At 47.6% G+C, this 19,754-nt stretch overlaps 1 protein-coding gene across 1 annotated transcript in view; it reads right to left on the bottom strand.

The window, feature by feature from the left end:
- The window catches only part of LOC135899414 (putative sodium-dependent multivitamin transporter), a 133,217-nt gene that overhangs the window by 70,854 nt on the left and 42,609 nt on the right, over positions 1 to 19,754 (bottom strand). The window contains exons 4-5 of the mRNA XM_065428660.2: positions 18,029 to 18,117; positions 3,862 to 3,971 (exon numbers count right to left, since the gene is read on the bottom strand). Of these exons, the coding sequence (XP_065284732.2) occupies positions 3,862 to 3,971; positions 18,029 to 18,117 (199 nt within the window). The remainder of the gene's footprint in view (positions 1 to 3,861; positions 3,972 to 18,028; positions 18,118 to 19,754) is intronic.

Raw genomic sequence — 19,754 nt, 5'->3', positions numbered from 1 at the left:
CTGAAGAGGAGCTCCCCAACTGTGAAGCGAGGAGGTCTGACCGGCGCCGGCCCGGCGGATACTTGTCACTTGTCACAACGTGTCCGTGCGCCGCCGTCACGTGCGCCTCTTCCGAGCCGTTCCTTCTCGCCCTCGACTCCGAGAGTATAAAAGCAGCTGCCCCCGGACGCCAAGAGAAAGCTTCGATTTATTCAGTCGAGTAACGTGGTCTCCCGTTTCTCCACTTCGGTCGACCTGACCAGCCGCTCTTTTGCGATGCTAGAATAAACAAGTTGTTCTATTAGCAGTCGACTCATCCTTTGCCAGGACCTTCGGATGCTTCCAGCTGTGCTCCAGGCCACCAGGCCAACGCTACCCTTGGGGCTTGCGACCCATTTGCAACAACTTGCAGACTTTGACATCTCCTGTGCTTTCGAGAGCAACTTCAGTGGGCATGCGCTTATTAAGTCGCGGGTTAGTTCTGTAATATACACGCAGACTTTCACATTTCCCGTGATTTCGAGAGTATCTACAGTGGGCATTCGCTTATTAAGTCGCGGGTTAGTTCTGTAATATACACGCAGACTTTGACATTTCCCCTGGTTTCGAGAGCAACTTCAGTTGGAACGCAGCACTCCACAGGTTATATACTGGTTAAATTACCTTATTACTTCGCATCTGCTGTTGCGTAGGGTACATAGAGGAATCGGAATGCGTCGAGGTAAGATCAAGGTGAATGGCTGTGCTCAGGTATGCAAGCAAATGTGGTGCTCCGTATTGAAGTCCTCCAAGCAAAGCTGTGTGTATACCATCCAAGATTTAGATGCCTTTGGTAGCGGAAAGATTTTTGCATGCAAGTTTGTGTTTGATTACTCATTTGGTAGTCAAAATATTGCAGTCTTGCCCGAACAGACGTTGCCATGCCATTGAGCTGAGGATGGTACTGTAGCATCTCGAAGATTCCGAGAGGTATTGCTGTTCATTCAGCAGTTTTCTCCATTTCGAACTTGATCGGCTCATCCTGGGCGGTGACGATAGTTTCACAGGAAGTTTCACAGATCGGTTCTCTACTATTTATCGATGCCGAAGGACGCTCTTTCATTGCCTTTCATCTGTTTCTCGACGTAGTCAACTGCTCGAGATATGGAGGCTGATGCGTAGCAGCATTTTCGCGCATATTTATTTATTTATTTCGGATACTTTCCTGGCCCGAAGGCATTACAGAAAGGAGTGGTAAGTGAAAGAAAAACAGTGCATAATTATACAATAATATGTATTTACAAAACGGCGGAAAGTACAGCAGTCTTGAAATGGCCAACGTCAGAAATGGCTGCGATGGAGGGAGGAAGGTCGTTCCAGTCGGCGCTGGTCTTAGGAATAAAAGAACCATGACACACTTTTGTTCTAAAGTATGGAACCCCAACTTTAAACATGTGATCGAAACGGGATGACATGTATGAAGGGCGAGTAATAAGATGATCCTTTGAGGGGTTTGTGGTGATACAGCCTGTGGAAAAGACACAGTCTAAAACATTTGCGGCGCAATGAAAGCTCCGGTAATGTAAGTGTGTTTTTCATGGAAGTAATGCTGGCGTAATGGGAATAGTTAGATAAGATGAAACGTGCTGCGCGATTCTGGATGGATTTTAGCCTGTTTATCAGTGTGATTCGATAGGGATCCAACACGGTGGATGCATATTCTAGCTTTAGTCGCACTGCCGTTTTGTAGAGGGTAAGCTTTAATGGCATAGACGCAGCAGAGAAATTTTGACCGCATATTCGCATGTTTCTGACTGAGCTGGGGAATGGGAACGAGGATGTCGGTGGCATCCGCACCAACCGCACCATTTTCAACACTTGTTTTGTGGGAAAGTAAACGCTTCTGTTCTCAGTTTGGCATGGCGCCTCGATTGTGAGCGACTCCTTAAAAAAAATTTATTCCCTTGTTTTGTGCTGCTATCTGACCTAATTTCGTTGACAGCCTGCTCCTTACGGTGATATTCATCTTGTTCTCGAAGCCTCTTTGTCTGTTTCACCACTGAAAAAGCTTTAGGTATTGTAGGGTCACTGTCGACTTGTACCTTTGCTGATTGCCATCTCCAGTGTGCAGACAAAGAGGTGGTTGCGCATGAACTCTTCCTGAATGGTGTCAAATCTAGTGATTTTAGAGACTGCGTGGAACAAATTGATGAAATCTTCTACTGACATACCTTACTGCTGAACTTGCGTGTTGGAATAGACATGTGCGAACGTGTGTTTTTGACGTGGAAGTGTTGAACGGCTGGCATGACTATCTTGGCGTCGTCTCCGATATAGTTAAACATGGCAGAGACTACTGCCGCTTCATCAGTCATGACGTACAGGTGAGTCATCACGTGGAATTACTCGGACTTGCTACCCAGTCCAGAGAAATTGCTGCAGCTTTCAAAGCATTTCTTCCACTTCGGCCACTTATTAGACACGGGGATGTTGAAGACAACGGGTGCCTGAGCGGCAAACGTATCCATTGATAGCATTAGTCCTCACTGCTATGATTTTTACACAGCGACTTTGTTTTTCTCTAGGGGTTCCATACTTGGCAAGATTTCTTCAGGATGACGGTATCTTTTGCTTTTTCCCGACAACACCGTATCTTCTGGCACTTATTGTAGGTAGTAGTCAAAGTGTAGCCTAAGAAAGCTAATGGTCTAACGATGAAGCGACGCGTATTCAGTACTTCGTGTTCGACACTTGAACGCCAGTTCCCGGAGGAGAGCTCCCGAAGTAGCCCCCGACAAAGTAGAGCACCATCGTCGGCAATATGCAGGGTGTCCCAGCAAACTTTAGCCGTAGCTTAAAAATATGCCAATGCCATGTACCTGGTCACAACGAAGGTAAGGTTGTTTGCCTTCTCTTGGAGACACTCAAACTATTCTTTTAATTCTACCTAAATAGAAAATTTGTCTTAAGTATTCTATTTGTAAAATATCATAATTAGATTAAAAGTGTCATGAGACAATTGTAGAGCGACAAAAAAAACTCCTTATAAGGGTTGCTGTTGCTCAATACGTGCTACATAAAAGTGTTTTTCCGAGCCTAAGAGAAGCCCGCAAATTCATGCAAAATTGCCGCGCGACTGGCTGCTCGAGGAACGTTTTGCGTATTCGCGGGCTTGTTTCACGCTCGAGAAAACACATTTATGTAGCACGTATTGACCAAAAGAAAGCTGCATCGGGAGTTTTTTATGTCCCTCTACAATTTTCTCATTGACGCTTTTTATCTAATAATAATATTTTCGTTGAAATTACAACTAATTATCATTATAAGCGGACTCAAATAAATGAATATCTCCAAGCGACGCCAAACAATAACTTTGTTCTGTTCAGCTACATGGTATCTGCATATTCTCGTATTAACTTGATCAGACGCTTCTTCTCACTCATAACGCAATGTGCCCGATTTGATTCTTTAGTACACTTACAAAACACGCAGAGAAGCAGGGATATAAATCTCCTCGTCAGTTCACCTGGGTTCCTTGTCAGACAGTGTGCTGAACCAAGCTGTGACTGAGCTGGTTAGGCTACCAGAGGCCGATCAGTGGTGTGAAAAGAAAGTAAGTAAGGCCGCCGCTAGAGCTAGTTTTCTACTCCTTCTTATTCAAATTCATTGATTGGATGCGCAACGAACTACGTCTCACTGTTTGCGTTATCCCAGAAGTATAAAAGCAGGGTAATTTTGTGATGGCGGAAAAGACCGCTGCAGATCTATTGCTATAAATGATTACAGGATCTACCACGGTCACTCGATGTTGATCCTGTTGTTCTCTGTGGTGTGTTAGATAAAGAAAGAGCTTTCATCAAGCGTCCGTTGTTGTGATTCATTACAGGCAAGTGTGTCACTCACCCAGAACGTGGGTAACCGTGCTGGCTTGTCGGGCGGTCATCTTAAAATGCGGTGCCACAATGCCAGTGTAGAAAGTAGCGGCATGAGAGTTGATCACCGATGACACTGTACTGGAACAAAAGCGAAAAAAAATGCTATGGGAGTTGCACGTACACCGTTGTTAACAACGCTGGTTTCCACAAGTGAATCATTCTTTTTCGAGGTCTGTTATCTGTTGCGCCCGTATTATTGTTGGGTGCCTACAATCCATATGAGTTAAAAGAGGAGTAAATAATAGAAAAGCTCTATGGCGTAGCTTGTGCTCCCTGCTGGTAGATGGTGATCAAAGAAACAGGTGCACAGGTCCTTGTCAGAGTAAATACTATATCTCTTGCAGTGGTTTACTTTCAACAAAGATAGTCAATTATCGCATGGTGTATGAGCCGCAGCTAGTGGACATTCGCTGGACAAAATATCATACCGGAGTTGTGCAAAATGCTGTGAAGATTTTGCGGCCGAAAATTTGCCAGTCAATTAGGTATCGTTACGTTATTTCAATGTAAGAGCATTGAATTCTATAATTAAATATTTGTGTCCATGATACGTGACCTTATACATTGTCGCGTGCCCTAAATAACACCACTGTTGTCCACCTTAATTCACCCTTGGCCTAATCTTTATTTGCCTCAACCCGTCATATACCGTATTAATTTTATTATTCTACCCTAGTGCTCCGTAGTAAACATCGCTCTCATTTGTACGAACCTTATTTTACATTAATCCACTTAATGAACTTAACTCCCCTTCCAATCACCTTCATTTATTTTCATTATCATCATCATCAGCCTGGTTACGCCCACTGCAGGGCAAAGGCCTCTCCCATACTTCTCCAACTACCCCGGTCATGTACTAATTGTGGCCATGTTGTCCCTGCAAACTTCTTAATGTCATCCACCCACCTAACTTTCTGCCGCCCCCTGCTACGCTTCCCTTCCCTTGGAATCCAGTACGTAACCTTTAATGACCATCGGTTATCTTCCCTCTGTGATGTGTGGTGCACGACATGGTGCGGTGATCGGGACGGACAGGAGCAGGCGACAAGGAGTGCGCGTGCCGAGGCGAATTCCATGCTGGAAGGAGGAAAACGACAACGCCGAAGAGCGTCCGGCACGTGAACGCGCGGCGCAAGAAAAGCAACTAAAGAAAGAAAAGCCAACCAATTAAGAAAATCCATGGAGCGCCAACCAACCAATGAGAAAACGACAAATCGGCAAGAGCAGAAGAAAAAAAATTGGAGGACGCTTAAGCTTCGCCTTCAAAGAGTGGAACGCGACAGCGTTCCCCTCGAACCGCCAATGGGTGTAAGACAGTGGGCCACGGCGCAGAGACAACGCGCCCCGCATCGGACGCGGTGAGCGTTGAGCAACGCAGCGTTCGGCGCGGCAACAAAAAGTGCGCCTGAGCAAGCGACGCACGCCTGAGCCTTAGAAACAGCTCGTTTCTAAGGCAACACCGCATTCACTAGACGCGCTTTTGTACCGCTTTGAAGCATCGAACTCGTGGCTCAGTGGTAGCGCCTCCGTCTCACACTCCGGAGACCCTGGTTCGATTCCCACCCAGCCCATCTTGTAAGTTGTTTTTTATTCATGATGTGCCTGCTGGGATTTATCGCTCACGGCCAACGCCGCCGACGCCGACCCCGACGCCGACACCAACGCCGATGACACCGGCTTTTCTGCGACACGAGCTCCTTAACGCTATCGCGTTAAAAGCGTGGTGCGCTGGCAGAAGGGGGGAGACGCCGGGAGACGCAGGCGACATGAGGGAGAATTCCAGAAAGCGACACCAGGAGAAGGTCGGCCACCGGACCGCGAGTTGAAGACGGGCCGTCAGGTTCCGGACCCGAGCCAACAGGACTTCACCCGACCGGGGCCTCCTGCCAACCCGTTCCTGTGCATCGCCCGTCTACCGAAGCGTGCCGCCAGCTGCTCCAGGCCGCTGAGCTTCTGCGCTCGTGCACACGACGAGAACACTCGGTCTACGGGCCCGAGTTCTACGCCAGCTGCCCTGCGAGAACGCCGCCCCCGTCTGCGTTCTCACCAAGCCGCCTGTCTTACCTCTCCAAGCCGGAGCTGGTCCACTCCGGTCGCCCGGTCAACCATCGCACACCCCGACCTTTGGTGAGACCGGCACAACTTTCGTCAACTTGCCGCCGCGTCTCCGCGTCGAGACTGTTGCGCGTCCCTGCTGCCGTGGCAAGCCCTGACACGCGCACTAGTTAACTTCATACTAGCCCCAAGTGTGTTTCTTACTACCGTGATGTCTATTTGAGTGTTTCTTTTATGTGTCCAATTTTCTTCTATTTATTTTAGCCTCTGTTTAGTTCCATTAAAAGTTTGTGTGTACTTTCGAAACCAATGGCTTTGTCCTCAATTGGGTTCTCGGAGGATCCGCCTAAGAGAACCGTCAGAACCTTTGAGTACACGAACATTCCATCCCACCCTCCTCATTACAAGTTCTGCCCATACCCATTTCTTTTTCTTAATTTCAACTAAGATGTCATTAACTCACGTTTGTTCCCTCACCCAATCTGCTCTTTTCTCATCCCTTAACGTTACACCCATCATTCTTTTTCCATAGCTCGTTGCGTCGTCCTCAATTTAAGTAGAACCCTTTTCGCAAGCCTCCAGGTTTCTGCCCCGTACGTGAGTACTGGTAAGACACCGCAGTAAAACACTTTTCTCTTGAGGGATAATGGCAACCTGCTGCTCATGATCTGAGAATGCCTGCCAAACGCACCCCAGCCCATTCTTATTCGTCTGATTATTTCAGTATCATGATCCGGATCCGCAGTCACTACCTGCCCTTAGTAGATGTATTCCCTTACCTCTTCCAGTGCGTTGCTGCCTATTGTAAACTGCTGTTCCCTTTCGATAGTGTTGAACATTACTTCAGTTTACTGCAGATTAATCTTTAGACCCACCCTTCTGCTTTGCCTCTCCAGGTCAGTGAGCATGCATTGCAGCAGGTCGCCTGAGTTACTAAGCAAGGCAATATCATCAGCGAATCGCAAATTACTAAGGTATTCTCCAATAACTCTTATCCCCAATTCTTCCCAATCCAGGTCTCTAAATACCTCCTGTAAACACGCTGTGAATAGCGTTGGAGGGAGATCATATCTCTCTGTCTGACGCCTTTCTTTATTGGGATTTTGTTGCTTCCTTTATGGAAGACTTCGGTGGCTGTGGAGCCGCTATAGATATATTTCAGTAATTTTACATACGGCTCGTCTACACCCTGATTCCGTAATGCCTCCACGACTGCTGAGCTTCCGACTGAATCAAACGCTTTCTCGTAATCAATGACAGCTATATATAAGGGTTCACTTTAGTTCACCCTAATTCACTTACGCCATCTTAAGTGAGCTTACTATAACTTGTTCTAACCTTAAATATGTATTACTACTGGCGACATATGAGATGCTAATGTCGTCACTGATGATGATTTTTCTTACCACTCGTTGCGTAAGAAGGCGGCTTTTCTTCCTCAAGGGCCTTATAATTATTTCTCACTGATAATTGCAGTTGAACAAAACATACCAGTAGTGAATAAGTCGAATCATTTTCTTTTGGATTCAACGGGAGCATTGAAGAAAAAACATAAAGTTACTGAGAATACTTCATCATAGAAACTTCAGGGCAAATTCAGGCAATGTGATGTAGGTTTTATGCAATTTAAATGAACCGCAAACTGATAAATAGGGCTTTACGTGTCGATGGTGTGCGTCAGCGACTTCTCTGGACGTTCGGCAGGTTCCTTTTTTATTTCTTAGTAGGTTTCAGGTATTGTTCAATCGCGAGGGGCAGCATTTACTGAGTTGTCGAATGTGTCTAGTGTTTTCAGAGAAAATTTGAGTGACAACCACTACCTTTCTTTTCTCTTTCGCGCTGCCTCTTTCCAGCGCGTCTTGGTCGTATGTTCGACTATATGCACTGAAGAAAACTACCTATAAGCAGCTATTATTTTGTAAAATCGCATACTAAAGGGAATAACTGCTTTTGCTTACTTAAATAATATTTTACAAAGGCGAAAAGCAAAGTTGACTTATCAGTCAAAAATTGATGGACCGGCGTTATGGCACCAACATTGTAATGCATGAGCCAGCATTTTTTTATCAATAAAAAACATCTCTGTTAGCATTGAACCAAAAAGTATCTGCGTGTAGTCTTCCCCTTTTTGTTCTTTACCGAACAATGTCGACATGTTAAAAAATAAATTATGGGGTTTTACGCACCAAAACCAATTTCTGATTATGAGGGACGCCGTAGTGGAGGACTGCGGAAATTTCGACCACCTGGGGTTCTTTAGAGTGCACCTAAATATAAGTACACGGGTGTTTTCGCTTCCATCGAAATGCGGCCGCCGTGGCCCGGATTCAATCCCGCGACCTCGTGCTCAGCAGCCCAACACCATAGCCACTGACCAACCACGGCAGGTAATGTCGACATTTCCTATGAAGTTATAATTACGCCTGCGAGATCTAGAAACACAATTGTTTTGAAAGGTAGCGCTGTTTGTTGGTGTAATTTGTTTTTCCGTCTAGCTCTCACTCTGCCTGCGCTACAAGAAAATAGAAGGCACCATTTTGTTACCAAGCACAGCCAAAGATGAAGCTGAGGGCAGTAGAGGAGGCAACGAGACTCGCTGATGTCGCGCGGCCTGTCTTCCATCTTGTGTTCTAGGGAATGCATTGTAAATAGCGTGTACATATATTTAAGCCCCTCTTCTGTCCTTTGCATTTCGTTGGAGTTGCGGGCTCTGCAAGACGCCATACCTCTATCTTATTTTACGTCTTGGAGTAACAAAATCCTCTTAGGCCTTCATTGACAACTCCCGCACCTCGGGAGTTGCCACAGGCTCGGCCGTGCCTAACCTGTGACTGCTGGCCGAGTGGTCCCGTATACGCCCAACGTGGTCCCCGCAGCGTGTTGGAGGTGACTTGAAGCGGGTATCAGGGCGGAAGACGAACCGAGAAGGCAGGTTGCGCCATGCGTGCGGCTTTGCAGCAAACCATTCGGTGGAGGTCAGGTAATGTTACACTAGTAGACGTGCCGCAGTGAAATGAATGTTTGTTGCCTATTTACGCGCGTAGTAGTGCGCCTATTATCGCGTTTCTTAGAACTGTAGCCTCACCTAAGGTGTTTAAATATTATCAAAATGTAAAATTTCACAAAAACTCCTGTTATGTTCATTGACTTGTTATAAAAACACTTTTACGCTTTCTGGTCACAGTGACAGCGACGCGCCGAATGCACTCTGGGTATGGCATCATTTTTGCTCAGTGTAAGAGAAGCCAGCGAACATTCTTTGTCGTGCTGACGCTTCTCTTGCTAACGTGCGAAGTTCAGTGTAGAAGTTCCTGGGATGTATCCCATGCTTTGTAGTAAGGCAGGGAAACGTGACAGCTGTGGAACGAAAGAGTACGCGTTGTTGTGCCAAACCTGCAGACAAATTTAAGAGTGGCTGCAGCAGATGCTGCCGCCTAAGATTCGAATGTTATTTCATATAATTAGCTATTTCTTTTTCATCTGTAGTCATCGTCAGAAAGCCACATAGCACTGGAATAATTTCGGCACAACGAATCTCATGATGAATGTCGACGTTAGTGCCACTAGCTTTGAAGCAATGTAGGGACGGCGCACTGCCATCACCGAATCGCGTCGTGCATAAGAGGTGTGTGCAGCCACATGCCTCTCTCGACAGACGGCACAACGTTCTGGCAACGCCGCGTAGTACGCGCGTGCCGCGTGTCTGAATATACAGGCTGTCTGACTTCCCGCATAACTACTGTCAAAATAAAACAAAAATGTACCTGCCACGCAGCTCGGAAGAACCAAGGACATGTTTTTTGCCGTCGCTTGGAGCAAGTCGCACAATTTTTATGCACTTTATTTAACTAAACAAATCTTTACAAATCGATCATTCAGTTATCAAACACTATAGGAAGAGCACTATTGTAAATCAGAAAAGTTTAAGCCACTATGAAAAATTCCCAATCCATCTTTGTCTTGCGTTATACGTGCTACATAAAAGATTTTCCCAGCATTGAAGGAAGCCAACAAAACGCGTAAAAGTGCCATGCAAGTATACGCGTGCGACCAATCGCGTGATTTTGCGGGCTTTTAAGCTGGAAAAAAATATTTTGTGTTGCTCGTATGGAATGACGACAAGTGCATGAGGACGATGGCACATCGACGATTGTATGACGACAGTCAAATGGGAAGCACTGCATAATTGCCTCAGTCTGTCGACGACGCAGTGACGACACCAACATGATCACAATGGCGTAGCAACGCTTTAATCACGACACCATGATTAACAGATATAACGACAAAGATGGACGGACATCGATAGAAAGACGAATGCAGTAGAACGAATGCGCCATGTGGAAATGGGCTGACGTTACCGAAGTGATGACAATGTTAAAACTACAGCGTGACCATAACAGCACGACGAATTTATGATGACGACGGAATGACGAAAATCGGAGGTAGAAGAATTATAAAGCTTAATGACTGTGACGTCAAAATAAGGATGCTATAACGTATTGCATAATTACGACTGTATAACGATGATTGCATGACAATGGTATAAAACAAGTGCTCAGTGGTGCATCCGACTTCGGTGCAACTCGTCCATACTCTGCCAGCCCAATCAACATCAGCATCTTCTCTCCTCATTCATTTAGTTGAGTGGAACGTTTGTCTGACCTTCAGCAGGTACGGAAACAGTGCCCACTGACAAAATTGTTGCAAAACTTGGCTTAGTCTGTGTGCATATATGTGGAAAAGCTTTCATGTGTGCCGAAAAATTAGATGATCTGTGAAGAAGAAGACGCGCCTCGCGGCACAGCCGCATCGCCAACGCGCGGCTCGGCTCCGCTCGCGCTGCTGATTACTGTCGCCTTCTTGGACAGTGCTTCGGGCTGTCTCGCCGTTCCCGGTCGCTGCGCTTTTGCATTAGGAGCCACCAATAAACCTCTTCTCAATTGGTGGAGGTGCTGGGACTCAAACCCCGTCGCTTGAAACCCTGGAGCTGCGATCAAGAACGCTATCGCCCGCTATGACCGACAGCTCATCCCAAACGGCACCGACGCCACAGTCCGTCACTTGCACCGGCGTTCCACGACAACAGGACCCCAAGATCTTCAGCCGTGCAGACGACGAAGACGTAGAAGACTGGTTGGCGTCATATGAACGGGTGAGCGCGCACAACAAATGGGATGAGCCAGCGAAGTTAACCCACATCATGATTGATCTGGCTGGTGTTGCCCAACTCTGGTTTCACAACCACGAAAGTGACTTACCCACATGGTCAATCTTCAAGACAACCTTTACGGAAGTGTTCGGCCGACGCGCTGTTCGCAAGCTGCGCGCTGAACAATGCTTGCGCGCCCGAGCACAGCAGACGGCCGAAACGTTCACGAGCTACATTGAAGACGCCGTGGACCTGTGTAAACGAGTCAACGCCGCAATTCCCGAAGCTGAGCGAATTCACTATATACTGAAGGGCATCGATGACGGCGCTTTCCAGATGCTCCTAGCCAGGAATCCGCGCGCTGTGTCCGAAATCGTCAGCCTATGCCAAAGTTATGATAAGTTAAGGAAGCAACGCGCTTCGACTCGGCATGCTCTGGGAAGCGATGACTTGGTGGCAAGCCTTGGCAGCATGTACGACCCATCCTCATTCTTTCTGCGGGTCAAGGACACCGTGCGTGAGGAAGTTGCCCGCCAACTTTATTTAATTCCCTTCACTCAGGAGCCCACCTCCCGTCTTCCAAACACGCTCCGCACTGTCATCTCCGAAGAGGTCGCTCAAATTGTCCCTTACGCACACCATCAGCCACCTGCAGCCACGAATCTCAACTCTGCGCTGGCAGTGCAGCCTGTCGCCACGCCTCCCACCTATGCGCAGCCAGTCCTGCCTGTGGCCGCGCCTCTTACGTACGCGCAGGCAGTAGGCAGGCCTCTGACTGCGTCTTTCGCAACCCATTCCCAACCGGTGCCACCGGAAGCCCATGCTGCATCTTGGACTGCACTGAGAGCTAATCCTTGGAGGACGCCTGACAATTGTCCCATCTGTTATTCTTGCCGCACTCCCGGACACGTCGCCCGATATTGCCGCCGTCGGCCTCAAGCGTTCGGCGACGCCTCTCGGCCCTTCCAGTACGGTAGCCAGCACTTTTGCTAATACGCCGCTCCTTCCCCCCAACCGTACGCTCGTGCGGACCTTCCAGAATTTCCTTCGCGTCGCTCGCCATCCCCACGCCGACGCTCGCTCTCCCCAATGCGTCGGCGACCCGCACCACCTGACCAGGAAAACTGAACGTCGCAGTTCACGAGGAAAGAACAGCGCCCCATTCGAACTATCTAAGTCCTCGCGCCTGTCCTGCTAACAGGGTCGAAATTTGTGGGGAAGGTGTTCCTGCATTCGCTCTTGTGGATACCGGCGCAGCCGTTTCTGTGATAGCCGCCAAACTGTGCCGTTCACTGCGCAAGGTGACCACGCCGCTTTCGGGACTTTCGCTTCGTACGGCAAGCGCGCAGCCTGTCACTCCGCACGCAGCCTGTACTGTACGTGTGCTTATTCACGGCACTGCTTACATAGTCGAGTGTATTGTTCTTCCCACCTGCTCGCATGACGTCATCCTCGGATGGGACTTCTTATCCCGTCATAAAGCCGTGATCCAATGCGCCTGCGCCGAAGTTGAATTTTCGCCTTGTGACGCACCCTTGCACGAAGATTGTGACCACCCTTCTAAACTTACCGTGCGCGAGGGCACAGATATTCCACCTGGCTCCTTCGCTCTCGTACCCGTCTCTTGCGATGCCGTCACTGATGCAACGGTCCTCTTCACACCGTCCGACGTCTTCATGAGCCGTAAATCTCTGCCACTACCATTCGCAACACTTGACATGGCTGGCGGCTGCAGCAGTATATCCTTTGGAAACCCCTCTGTGCGCCTATTACGTTGCTCGTTGGTGAATGCCTTGGAATCGTGGAACTCCTCGACTCTTCGTCTTTGGTTGACGTGCCCGGAGACTCTTTTGATGTCGACTCTGGCCAGTCATCTTCGATGTCCGCGCTTGAGGAGACGTCCAAGGATGCATTCTCGAGTGCCATCGCCGATACCCTCACACCTGCCGAACGCGCCGACCTTCTTGATCTCCTGCACCACTTTAGAAGTTCATTCGACATTTCACAACCTCACTTGGGCCGCACGTCGGAAGTGCAGTACTGCATCGACACCGGTTCACATCAGCCGTTGCGTCAACGACCGTACCGCATCTCTGCCGAAGAGCGTCGTGTCATTACCACCCAAGTCGAAGATATGCTGCGCCCTGGCGTTATTCAACCTTCGCACAGACCCTGGGCATCTCCTGTAGTTCTCATTCGCAAGAAGGACGGGTCTATTCGCTTTTGCGTCGACTACCGTCGGTGAAATGAGGTAACGCGAAGAGACTTCTATCCTTTGCCGCGCATCGACGACGCCCTCGACAGTCTTCAGGGAGCAGAATTCTTCTCGTCCCTTGACTTGCGCTCAGGGTACTGGCAGATACCGATGGCTGCAGCCGATCGCCAGAAAACCGCATTCATTACGCCTGACGGCTTATATGAATTTAACGTAATGCCGTTCGGGCTTTGTAACGTCCCTGCCACCTTTGAACGACTCATGGACAACACGCTGCGTGGCCTCAAGTGGTCAATATGTCTGTGTTACCTCGACGATGTCGTGGTTTTCTCGCCTGATTTTCCGACTCACCTGCTCCGCCTCAGACTTGCTTTGACCTGTCCAGCGAACGCTGGCCTCTAACTCAACCTCAAGAAGTGCCGCTTCGCCGCGCGAGAGCTCACCATTTTAGGCTACGTTGTGTCCAAGCACGGCGTTCTACCCGATCCTGCAAAACATCGAGCAGTCGCTGAGTTTCCGAAGCCTCCGACCATCAAAGAACTTCGAAGCTTTGTGGGCCTATGCTCATATTTCCGGCGCTTTGTTCGGAATTTCGCATCAATCATGGCGCCATTGACTCAGCTTCTACGCTGTGACACCGCCCTCTCCTCCTGGTCCCCTGCATCTGACTCCGCCTTTGCTACGCTGCGTCGTCTTGAACTTGAACTTTGAACTTTGAACTTTGAACTTTATTTGTATCTATACAACGTACAGATATCAGGGGCACAGACAAGAAGCCATAAAATCGGCTTGACTAGGTGTGTGTCCCTTATTGGTTTCTTTGGCATCACGTAGCAATGCGTGCACAAGTACAAGATGAACAATAAAAAATATAAACAATATGTGGATAAATGGGACTATTTATACAAAGTTATTTCACACTGCGGCGAAAAATTGACATGAATACAGAGATAGTGTTGTCATACAAGTTACGAAAAACACGAACAGGAAAACAACAAAATGCAGACATTCTCACCTCCCCATCTATTTTTCGCCATTTCGACCCGTCAGCTGCAACTGAGGCACACACAGATGTCAGCGGGGTCGGTCTCGGCGCCGTCCTCGCCCAACGAAAGCCCGGCTACCCCGAATACGTAGTCGCCTATGCGAGTCGCACGCTGACGAAGCCTGAGGCAAATTACAGCGTGACCGAAAAAGAGTGCTTGGCCTTAGTATGGGCCCTTGGCAAGTTCCGACCATACCTGTACAGGCACCCATTCGACTTGGTCACATATCACCACGCGCTTTGTTGGCTTGCCAACTTGAAAGATCCCACTGGCCGCCTAACCCGTTGGGCATTACGCCTCCAGGAGTACGATATTCGCGTCGTATACCGCAGCGGGCGAACACACTCCGGCGCAGACGCCCTGTCTCGTTCACCTTTACCTCCAGACTCGGCCTGCGGAACAAATTCCGCACACTCCATGTCATCTCTCGACATGGACGCCTTTGCCACCACACAACGTCGTGGCCCATGGATCGCTTCTCTTTTCGACTATCTATCTGGATCATCGACCATCCCTGTATTCCGAACCCTCCGACGCCAAGCAGTTCATTTCGCCATTCGTGACCAGCTCCTACACCGACGCAATTACTCTCCTGAAGGCCGTCGGTGGCCTCTGGTGATTCCCCGCAGCTTAAGGTCACAAATATTTGCCGCTTTCCACAACGATCCGCAGTGTGGCCAGGCCAGAGTCTTCAAGACGTACGAACGAATTCGCCACCGCTACTACTGGCGCGACACGTACGATTTTGTACAAAAGTTTGTTCGGTGGTGTCTTGACTGTCAACGCCGCAAATCGCCGCCTGTACGCCCGTCTGGTGCCTTGCAGCCGCTCCCGTGCCCTGCCACACCCTTCGATCGCGTCGGCATCGACCTATACGGCCCGCTTCCTATGACGCCAGACGGCAATCGGTGGATCGTAGTTGCTGTTGACCATTTGACACGCTACGCCGAAACTACTGCTTTACCAAGTGCTACAGCGCAAGATGTAGCCTTTTTCGTCCTACATCGCTTCGTGCTTCGACGCGGCGCACCTCGAGAACTCCTCAGCGATCGAGGTCACGCCTTCCTCTCCGAAGTCGTCGAAAATTTGCTCTGGGAATGCCATATTATTCATAAGACAAGCACGGCATACCATCGCCACACTAACGGGCTCACAGAGTGATTTAACCGCATACTTGGCGACATGCTGTCCATGTACGTGGCATCTGATCACGTAACTGGGACCGCATCCTTCCATTCATCACCGCGATCCAGGCCACTACAGGATTTTCACCTTTCTTCCTCCTGTATGACCGCGAGCCTACGCATACCATCGACACGCTCTTTCCATGCCGTTCTGACGCCTCCGAGTGTCTACCTGTGTCCGATATCGCCCGACAAGTCGAAGAATGCCGCCAGCTATCACGCTCCGTTACGGCAGGGCAACAGCAGCGCCAGAAAGAAAACCGCACCGACACGCTTCTAAGCACCACCTACGTTCCAGGCGTTCTTGTGTGGTTGTCTGTCCTTTTCCAGACGCCGGGGCTTTCCTAGAAACTCGTCCCAAAATTAGAAGGGCCTTACCGAGTCTTGGAGCGAAAATCTCCGGTGAATTTTCTAATTGAGCCACTGTCACCACCTGAAGACTTGTGCCGGCATGGACGTGACATTGTCCACGCCTCGCGTCTCAAGCCCTGCCACGACTCTCTGCCTCCCGATTCTTAAGGCGCCAGGATGTCTCGCGACACAGCCGCATCGCCAATGCATGGCTCGGCTCTGTTCGCGCTGTTGATTACTGTCGCCTTTTTGGACAGTGCTTCTGGCTGTCTCGCCTTTCCCGGTCACTGCACTTTTGCATTAGGAGCCGCCAATAAACCTCTTCTCAGATCCACATTTACTTCGGTTCCTGTGCCAGCTTGCTATTTGCGAATCCTTTTGCAAGTGCTTTTCGATGTGGTTTCTGCTCTTGTGCTCCGGGGACGTAGAGACAAACCCAGGACCTTCCCTAGAACTCGAGTCTTTGTTTGACCATCCTGCTGAACAAACGAAAGTCGTTCGACTTCCCTGAGAACGTACGTGAAGGCGCAGGAGAAAGCTCAAAGTGGCGCCTGATGTTAAGCCTATAGAAATAACGATAAAAACACGAACTCTAAAATTACTTCCACCTGCTTCCACCTAAAGACAGACTACACAATTATAAGAAAACTGGGAGATGACGGACGATTTTAATGAGGAGCTAGCCATTGTGCAAAACTCGATTAAACAGCTATCACGTGGCGAAGACACTATGTGATCATGCCTTGCTGACTACAAGGACAGGTCAAGACGCGGCCATTTAATCTTTTTTGGCCTTTCTGACAGTAAAGAAACCAGGGAATAACGTGAATCGAAGTTACTACGCATACTAACCACCATTCTAGATCCATTCTCACCTGATTCGATCGAATGTGCCCACCGTACCGGCCAATTTTCACGTAAGAAGTGTCGTCCATTACAGCCAATCTCAGCTGCTTCCAAATAAATGAATAAAAAGTGTGTTTCCCGCAACGCGCTAACACAGCAAGCCATCAGAATAATTGAAGACTTCTGCTCAGCAAATACCGTGTTATGGATTACATTATGTAACACGAAAACTCGTTCAATGCCTTTTCTCCTACATCCCAAGAATGGAACCACCTTCCTGCTGACATGTGTTTCAACGATAACCATGCATTTACCCAAGCATTAGCTAACATTGTATAAATAGTTATGATTTGCACTATGCACTGCATTTTGCTTATTACTCTGTTCATTGGTTCCTGATTGGTTGTAAGCTTACATTTCTCGTTTTTAGAAAAAAACTACCATTGTGTTAGCAGGCAATTTTTCGTATATACCTTAACCTACTGCCCATCTCTTCATTTCTTGTTGCTTGTGTATCCACTCCCCTCTGTAACCTCTGTAATGCTTTCGGCCTGGAGGTATCATGAATTTATATATATATATATATATATATATATATATATATATATATATATATATATATTCAGATAATTACATATGGATACATCAGGTTTCAGTTCTGCCTCTTACTGAAAATAATTCAAGGATTTTTTTTGTCAGTGAAAAGCGGCACAATGTCTGTGGCACATAACCCGTGGCACATACTCAGTGATCCAAGCTGGTCCAGAGGTTGGTTTCCAACACCCAATTCGACAAGAATAAACAAATGCCCAGTGACACAAATTGGCGCTAACACAGCTAGAAACGAATATAGAAGCACAGATACCGGAAAGTACGTGAATAGTAAAATGCTAAATGCAACTGTACATTTGTCAATCTGTAGCCACGATTGTCCTCAGTCTAGTGGTAATCACGAGAATGAGATTCTCATGATGTCCTTCAAGATACTCAAGAGCTCCTTTGATATCGGCACCACACTCTTTAATACTTATGAGTCCTTTCGTACAACTTCGTTAAGCTATAGTTAAGTACCTTAGATGAGAGACTGATGAACACATGAAGTGAGCGTTAAGCATTAGATCAGTCATCGTTATCAATGCTTCTACAAGTCTGTTTCTCTTACTGAACGAAATCGGTAATGCATAACTTACACTTTAGTTTTATTTATCCACAGTTGCAGCAAATAACGGCCCCTTATTTTTATTTATGTAGCTGTCACAACGGGAAAAAAATAGATGAGGGCAATATACCTGACAGAAGCACCTACGAGTCCTGCGAGAAACAAACCACGCAGGCCAGCAACATTTGCGAGATTTTGGGCAACATAGAGTGGTACCACCTGTGAAGGTAAAAAAAAAAAAAGAGCACAGGGGAAGCTCCGATATTACACGTTTTCAGGAAAGGCACATACCTTAGTGAAATTTCATATCTGTATAAACCGACTGCTCTAGAGCATGCTGCACTTTAGAAACAAATATTTAGGGCTTAGTATATGTGCGCTAGTGCCTGCGTAGCGAGCGAAAGCCTGGACAGGCAGCGCCGTGCTGTTTAAAAGGTAGAATATGAACTCTTGTTCGACAAGCTAGATGTTCGACGAAATTGAATCAACCAATCTCAGCGTCATGAACCCGTGCTCATTTTCAATGTTTTCTTGAGTGTTGCTTAAGCATTTAATTTCCCCTCGTTGTTTCTTTACCTTTTCAACTGGTTTACTGATGCACTGCCTCAGACACTTCCTTTCTTTAATCAGCATCAAAAACGGTGTAGATAACACCGTGCGTGAAGAATGTCTCCTAACATTCTGGAAAAGTGGTAATTTATCTTCAGGATGTCTACCAAGTTGACATTTCCAAATTTTCTGGGTTTTCCATGTTTTCCGGCAGTGCTTTTGCAAAATGCCCTGAGCGAAAGAAAACAGAACTTCGTTTTACATGAAGAAGGGCTGATCCAAAGTTTCCCGATGCTGTCACTATCTAGTAAGCATGCTAAGAATAAAAATGACTTCATCCAATTTCAATGGTAAGGAATGGCGTTTATTTTATTCAGAAAAAAAAAAACAGGAGGACGACGTTACTAAATTCCTCGGCAAATAAAATACTTTCAAAAAGAATAGTAAAACTTATTGCAAATTGGGTTGAACCTTCTCAAAAATGAATAAAAAGGTGATGTATATCGAGGCAAATACTTTCGAATATGAGCTATTTCTATCAACTGATAGCAAGCTCATTTGTTTGAGGCCCAAACTTTGTCACAAGTAAGATTCTCACCCAACAACTGGTAATTACATCAACCTGAACTGTCTTGACATACTCTCAGCCCCTACAACAAGTCTTGGTGTTGGATTTCACTGATTTAAACAGTGTTTTTTGGTCTGGATGAGGGACATGCTTCTCGCCGTCAGCCAACACTTTTTTTAGAGCTCCAACTCCCCCAATGAAGTGGCGACACGCTTCCTCTCCCGTCCATTTCTCAATGCACCTGCGCTTTCTATTCTCGTCCTCCTTCTGCCGCGCATTAGCCTCACGGACCATTTGAAGCACCCTCTTATTGGTACAGTAAACGTTCGATTTTTCGGACTCCCTAGATGCTGCGAGAACGTCCGAAAATCCGGGCAGTTCGGAAAAGGGAGGATCACAAAAAATTATTGAAAGGCTTTTTACTGGACTTAAGGGCTCATACTCGCTACAGACACAGCCAAAAAAGCTTTTCACTGATTAGGCATAATCGTGCTCGTACTTTGACAGGAGATGGCGGGTGCACGCTTGTATAATTAAGGAATACATATTGTGTCCCGTGACAATTGCCCCTCCTCACGTTTCTTATGCTTCACCGCAATACGTTTGCCCATGCTTAACTGCGTGACATTGTTGTATGGAGACGAAGCTGCCATTCAGGAACAGGCGTTATGCAACGCGTCGTGCTTTCCGAGCTTCGAAGCCAATCGCGAGGACTAGAAAGGCGGAGTCGGTGCCATTG

Source organism: Dermacentor albipictus, chromosome 6 (assembly GCF_038994185.2).
Source record: "Dermacentor albipictus isolate Rhodes 1998 colony chromosome 6, USDA_Dalb.pri_finalv2, whole genome shotgun sequence".
Classification (NCBI taxonomy): domain Eukaryota; kingdom Metazoa; phylum Arthropoda; class Arachnida; order Ixodida; family Ixodidae; genus Dermacentor; species Dermacentor albipictus.
Note: the sequence above shows the minus strand (reverse complement) of the source record. Positions and strands in the feature narration are given on the sequence as shown.